Genomic DNA, 7048 nt, shown 5'->3' with positions numbered 1-7048 from the left:
CAGTGCTCCCGGTGCTCCCAATGCCCCCCATCCCCCGCTCCCCGCTCTTGCCCCCCCAGTGCTCCCAGTTCCCCAGTCCCACATCGCACCCCCACAGTTCCTCCCTCCCCCAGTGTCCCCCCTCCCCTCCCAGTGCTCCCAGTGCCGCCCAGTGCCGCCCCAGTTCCCCCCACTCCCCCGTCACTCCCCCCCAGCACCCTCCCAGTTCCCCCCCTCCCCAGTGCCCCCCCCAGTGCCCCCAGTGCCCCCTCCCAGTGCCCCCAGTGCCCCCAGTTCCCCCACTCCCCCGTCACTCCCCCCAGCACCCTCCCGGTTCCCCCCCTCCCACAGTGCCACCCCCCAGTGCCCCCAGTGCCCCCTCCCAGTGCCCCCAGTGCCCCCAGTTCCCCCCCACTCCCCCGTCACTCCCCCCCAGCACCCTCCCGGTTCCCCCCCTCCCCAGTGCCCCCCCCAGTGCCCCCAGTGCCCCCTCCCAGTGCCCCCAGTGCCCCCCAGTTCCCCCACTCCCCCGTCACTCCCCCCCCAGCACCCTCCCAGTTCCCCCCTCCCCAGTGCCCCCCCCAGTGCCCCCTCCCAGTGCCCCCAGTGCCCCCCAGTTCCCCCACTCCCCCGTCACTCCCCCCCCCAGCACCCTCCCAGTTCCCCCCCTCCCCAGTGCCCCCCCCAGTGCCCCCTCCCAGTGCCCCCAGTGCCCCCCAGTTCCCCCACTCCCCCGTCACTCCCCCCCCCCAGCACCCTCCCAGTTCCCCCCTCCCCAGTGCCCCCCCCCAGTGCCCCCTCCCAGTGCCCCCAGTGCCCCCCAGTTCCCCCACTCCCCCGTCACTCCCCCCCCAGCACCCTCCCAGTTCCCCCCCTCCCCAGTGCCCCCCCCCAGTGCCCCTCCCAGTGCCCCCAGTGCCCCCCAGTTCCCCACTCCCCCGTCACTCCCCCCCAGCAACCCCCCAGTCACCCCCCTCCCCCAATGCCCCCTCAGTGCTCCCTCCCTCCCAGTGCTCCCAGTGCCCCCAGTTCCCCCACTCCCCATCACTCCCCACCAGCAACCCCCCAGTTCCCCCCAGTGGCTCCCCCAGTGCTCCCAGTGCCCCCCAGCGCCCCCAATCCCCCTACTCCCCCCCACTGCCCCCCCACCACCCGACCCCCCCCCCCGCCTCTCCCTCTCCCCCTCCTCCACATCCCCCTGCCCCTCCCCCCTCCCCTCCCCCGCCCCGGGGCGGGGGCCGCCCCGTCCCATAAAGGTCCCTCCGGACCCCCCGGCCGGACCCTCCGCCCGGGCCCCGGCCCGGCCCCGCCACCATGAGCAGCGCCGCCGACCCCCACAGCGACAGGAAGGTAACGGCGGCCCGGCTAGGCCTGGCTGGGCTAGGCCCGGCTCAGCCCAGCCTGGCCCAGGCCCGGCTCGGACCCATTGGTGCCAGCTTAGCCCAGTTGGGACTTTAACTGGTTCAGACCCATTTGGCCCGGTTCAGCCCGGTTTAGGTTCCTCCCATTTCAGCCTGGTTTGGGCTTGGCCCAGTTTGCCTGGTTCAGCCTGGTTTGGGCTTGAGCCAGTTCAGCCCAGTGTGGCCCGGTTCAGCCTGGTTGGGATTTTAACTGGTTTGGACCCCTTTGACCCGTTCAGCCCCATTAGGGTTTGGACCAGTTCAGCCCAGCCTGGGCTTGTCCCAGCTTGGACCCCTTCGGTCCAGTTCAGCCCAGTTTAGGTTTCTCCCATTTCAGGCTGGTTTGGGCTTGGCCTGCTTCAGCCCAGTTTGGCCCAGTTCAGCCATGTTTGGCCTGGTTTGGGCTTGGACCAATTAAGCTCGGTTTGGGTTTGGCCCAGTTCAGCCCTATTTGTTCTGGTTCAGCCTGGTTTGGGCTTGAATCAGTTCAGCACAGTTTGGCCCAGTACAGCCCAGTTTGGGCTTGGCCCGGTTTGGCCCAATTTGGGTTTGAACCAGTTCAGCCCAGTTTGGCCTGGTTCAGCCTGGTGGGACTTTAACTGGTTCGGAACACCTTTGGCCCAGTTCAGCTCAGTCTGGCCTTGTCCCAGCTTGACCCATTTGGTCCAGTTCAGCCTGGTTTAGGTTTCTCCCATTTCAGTCCAGTTTGGGTTTGGCTGAGCTCAACCCAATTTCTCCTGGTTCAGCCTGGTCTGGCCTTGGTCCGGTTTGGCCCAGTTCAGCCTGGTTTGGACTTTACTGGTTTGGGCCACTTTGACCCAGTTTGGCCCAATTTGGGCTTGAGCCAGTTCAGCCCAGTTTGGCCCAGTTCATCCTGGTTTGGGCTTGGCCTGGTTCAGCCCAGTTTGGGCTTGAGCCAGTTCAGCCCAGTGTGGCCCGGTTCAGCCTGGTTGGGATTTTAACTGGTTTGGACCCCTTTGACCCGGTTCAGCCCCATTAGGGTTTGGACCAGTTCAGCCCAGCCTGGGCTTGTCCCAGCTTGGACCCCTTTGGTCCAGTTCAGCCCAGTTTAGGTTTCTCCCATTTCAGGCTGGTTTGGGCTTGGCCTGCTTCAGCCCAGTTTGGCCCAGTTCAGCCCAGTTTGGCCTGATTTGTCCTGTTTTGGGCTTGGACCAATTAAGCTCGGTTTGGGTTTGCCCAGTTCAGCCCAATTTGTTCTGGTTCAGCCTGGTTGGGACCTTAACTGGTTTGGAGCCCCTTTGATCCAGTTCAGCCCAGTTTGGCCTGGTTCAGCCTGGTTGGGACTTTAACTGGTTCAGACCCACTGGGCTCGGTGCAGCCCAGTTCGCCCTTTTCCCAGTTGAGCCCGGTTTGGACTGGTTTGGCACCGTTTGGCCCAGTTTAGCCCCTTTTTGGTCTGGCTTGGGATTGGCCAAGTTCAGCCCAGTTTCGCCCAGTTCAGCCCAATTAGGGTTTGGCCTGGATCAGCCCACATTGGGCTTGGTCCAGTTTAGCCCAGTTTTGGAGTTTAACTGGTTTGGCCCCATTTAGCCCAGTTTTGTCCAGTTAGGGTTTGGCCCAGTTCAGCCAGATAGTTCTTGGGCCTAGTTCAGCCCTATTTGGCCCAGTTCAGCCCAGTCTGGGTTTAGCCTAGTTCGACCACATTTGGCCCAGTTTGGGCTTGGCCCAGTTCAGGCCAGTTCCCGGTAAAGACTTGGCCCAGTTTGGCCCAGTTCTACCCAGTTAGGGCTTTGCCTCAGTTCAGCCATGGTTGGGCTAGGCTGGGTTTAGCCTGCGTTGGGCTTGGCCCAGTTTAACCCAGTTCAGCCCAGTTAGGACTTGGCTTAGTTCTGCCCCATTCAGGCTTGGCCCAGTTCAAGTCCAGTTAGGACCTGACTCAAACCAGCTCTGTTTGGGCTTGTCCTGGTTTGACCTTGTTCGCCCCAGTTTGGGTTTGGCTTAACTAGTTAGGACTTGTCCTAGTTCAGCCCAACTCAGCCCAGTTTGGTCGAGTTTGACCTGGTTCAGCTCCTATTGGCGTGATTTGGCTCATATAGGCCTGGTTCAACCTAGTTTGGTCCAGTTTAACCGGTTCAGCTCATATTGGCCTGGTTTGACCCAGTTTGACCCAGTTTGGTCTGTTTCAACCTGATCTAGCCTAGTTCAGGCCAGTTCACCCCGGTTTGGCTCAGTCTCAGCCCAGCCCAGTCCAGACTTGTCCCAGCCCAGCCCTGCTCAGCCCAGTCTGGATCAGCTTGGCCCAGTTCATCTGAACCTGGTTAAACCCAGCTCAAGTTTGTCCCGACTCAACCTGGTTTGGCCCTGGTTTTCTCAGACCAGCCCAGTTCATCCCAGTTTGGCTCCACTTGCCCACACTGGGCTCTGTTGGTTTTGGCCCAGTTCAGCTAGACCTGGTTCTAGCCTGTTGGAGTTTGACCTAGTCCTGCTGACCCAGGCCTAGCCCAGTACGGCCCAGTTCGGTCTGGGCCAGTTTAGTTCAACCCCACCCAGCTTGGTTGGACCCAATTAGGCCTGGCTTAGTTCGGCCCCACCCTGGCCTGATTTGGGCTAGTTAAGCCCCATCCCAACCCATTTGATCCCAGCCCCAGTTTGGTCTGGTTTGGCCCCAACCTGACCAGTTTGGCCTGGTTGTCGCTGAGCTGGTTTGGCCCAGTTTGACCTCGCACTCACCCAGTTTGGTCCCAGCCCAACCCAGTCCAATTTAACCCCAACCCGGTTTGGTTCATTCCTGGCCCAGTTTGGCTCAGTTTAACTCAACCCATCCCGTCCCAGTTTGGCCCCAACCCATCCTGGCCTGGTTTGACCCCAGCTCAACTAATCCCATCCCACTTTGGCCCCATCACAACTTGGCCCAGTTTGGTTCAGCCTTGGCCCAGTTTAGCCCAGTCCGGGCCTTAACCCAACCCAGTTTGGTCCCAGTCCAACCCTCCCCCTCCCAGTTTGGCTCCAACCCAACACGACCTGGTTTAGCCCTGGCCTTATGGTTTAGTCCCAGTCCAACCCCCCCCACCCCGGTTTGGCCCCGTTGTGACCCGGCCTGGTTTGGCCCTGGCCCAGTTAGGCCCGGCTTGGGGCTCACTTGCGCTCTGCCCCCCTCCCCCCCCCCCCCCCCCCCCCCCCCCCGGGCAGCTCCTGAAGCCGCTCATGGAGAAGCGTCGTCGCGACCGCATGAACCGCAGCCTCGACCGGCTCCGGCTGCTGCTGCTCGCGGCCACCTGCGACGAGGTGAGGCTCTGTCGCGACTATCGCGCCTCTGTCGCGACTGTCACAGCCCTCTCACGGCTCTGTCGCGACTCTCAGTCCTCTCATGGCTCTGTCACGACTGTCACAGCTCTATCGCGGCTCTGTCGCAACTGTCAGTCCTCTCACAGCTCTGTTGCGACTGTCACAGCTCTGTTGTGGCTCTGTGACGACTGTCACACCTCTATCGTGGCTCTGTCGCAGTGCTCTCGTGACTATCGTGGCCCATCACGACTCTGTTGTGACTATCATGACTCTACCACGACTGTTTGGGCACTATAAGGGCTCTGCTGTGACTATCACAGCTCTGTCATGGCTCTATCACGATATTATCGCGACTGCCATGGCTGTATCATGGCTTTATCTTGACTATTGTGGCTCTATAACGACCTTCAGGCTCTGTCACAGCTCTCCTGTGGCACTATCATGATTGTTGCAACTATCGTGATAGTCCTGGCTCTGTTGTGACGTTCACAGCTCTAGCTGGGCTCTATCGTGACTCTCAGGGCTCTATTGGGACTCTCACATCTATCGGGACTCGCCCATGACCCCGTTGCGACCCGATCGCAATTATTTGGTCTCATTTACGGCTGAATTGTGATTAGGGGGGCTCTACCCTGACCCTGTCGTGACGCTCAGGCTCTATCGCGATTGCCCACCTCGTTATCCCGCCTGTCGCTGCAGCTACGGCAGCTTCGTCCCGGTGCCGCCCCCGCACCGGGGGTCTGTCGGGACACTGCCGGGACATTATCAGGACACTCTTGGGGATGCTGTTGGGACACTATCACGACACTTTTGGGGCACTATCGTGACACTATCGGGGCTCTACAGGAACACCATCGGGGCTCTGTCAGGGCACTATTGGGACACTATTGGGACACTCTTGGGGATGATATCTGGGGATGCTGTCGGGACACTGTCACGATACTCTTGAGGCACTATGACGACACTATCGGGGCTCTACGGGAACACTTGGGGCTCTCTCGTGGCTCTATCGTGTCACTATCGTGACACTATCAGGGCACTAACAGAGCAATATCGGGGTCCCCCCTCACCGGGCCTTGCTCACGGCTCTCTGGGGGTGCTGCCGGGGCCCTACAGTGGTTCTGTCACACTGTGGCCACCCCCATCCACTGTCGCGATTCATGTGACATGTGTGTCCCCCCTCCCCTCCCCCGCCCCATGTCTCTCTCTCTCTCTCTCCCCTCCCCCCCCACCCTCCCCCAGCGCCTCCGAAACCCCAAGGTGGAGAAGTCCGAGATCCTGCAGAAAACGGTGCAATTCCTGCGGGCGCAGCCCCTCCCAGGTCTGTGCCTCAGTTTCCCCCCCCCCCAACTCCCACCCCCGGGACCCCCAGCCCTGCCCCACAGGCCCCCCCCCGGGGGGGGATACTGTTCTGGGGGCTCTCAGGTGGCTGCTATGGGGCTGTGCAGGGTGGCACAGCTGGTGACCGTGTTTCTTTTTGGCACAGAACCCTTGGGGATGGAGGAGCTGTTCCTGCAGCGTTACCGCAGCGGCTACCGGGAGTGCCTGGCACGTGCCGCCCGCTTCCTGCAGGCCATCCCGGCGGATCCCCCCTGCCCCGGCGCGGGCCCCACGGCTGTCTGTCCCCCGCCGCTTGCCACCAGTCCCGCCGACACCCCCAGGCCCCCCGGCTGCCATGGACTGCCCGCGCCGCGGGTTGGGCCCGGCTGCCCCGGTTATCGTGGTTATGGGCCTGGTTACCACAACTTTAGGCCTACTCCGGGGCCTAGTCTGAGGCCTACTCACAGGCCTGACTGCGGCCTTGGTTACCGCCCCGGTGACAGCCCCGGTTGCCCTGGCGACGGCCCCAGTTGCCGTGGTGACAGCCCTGGTTGCCCCGACAATGGCCCTGGTTGCCTTGTCGAAGGCCCCGGGTGTGCCGGTTACCGCAGTTACAGGCCTGGTTTAGGGCCTACTTTCGGGCCTACTTTCAGGCCTACTTTCGGGCCTACTTTCGAGCCTACTTTTGGGCCTAGTTGGGGGCCCGGCCTGGGGCCTCAGCACGGCCCCGGTCGCGGCCCCAGCGGCCATGAGGACTCACGGAGGCGCTGCTGTGCCAAGGAGGAGGTGCCGGGGGCAGCTGGGGGGCTGCCGGGGCTGCCCCGCCATGTCTGGAGACCCTGGCCCTGAGCTGCGGACACGCAGACGCGGGGCACCTGGGGGTGGGTGGGGGGTGGGCAGGGGGTGCATGCGCGTCCCCCTCTTGCTCACTGGGAGTTTGGGGGGGGGACTGGGGGCCTGGGAGGATGGGGGGGCTGGGAGAAAGGCAGGCTTTTTAGCTGCTATACTGGGAGGAAGACCCTTTTTTAGTGCTGGGAGGACAGGAGTAAACTGGTGTGCTGGGAGGAAGGTTGGTTTTTAAGAAGTGTACTGGGAGGATGGTG

The 7048-nt window shown here is 62.4% G+C and overlaps 1 protein-coding gene across 1 annotated transcript; it reads left to right on the top strand.

Moving 5' to 3' along the window:
• Positions 1–1227: 1227 nt before the first annotated feature.
• On the top strand, positions 1228–6821 carry LOC142050928 (uncharacterized). The gene is made up of 4 exons (XM_075080141.1): positions 1228–1329; positions 4530–4625; positions 5868–5946; positions 6112–6821. Exons 1-4 carry the CDS (start codon positions 1294–1296, stop codon positions 6792–6794), a joined length of 894 nt encoding a protein of 297 aa, XP_074936242.1. The 5' UTR covers positions 1228–1293; the 3' UTR covers positions 6795–6821.
• The last annotated feature ends 227 nt before the right edge of the window (positions 6822–7048 follow it).

Source organism: Phalacrocorax aristotelis, unplaced genomic scaffold, assembly GCF_949628215.1.
Source record: "Phalacrocorax aristotelis unplaced genomic scaffold, bGulAri2.1 scaffold_57, whole genome shotgun sequence".
Taxonomy (NCBI): Eukaryota; Metazoa; Chordata; class Aves; order Suliformes; family Phalacrocoracidae; genus Phalacrocorax; species Phalacrocorax aristotelis.
This window is presented reverse-complemented; position numbering and strand designations above follow the sequence as displayed.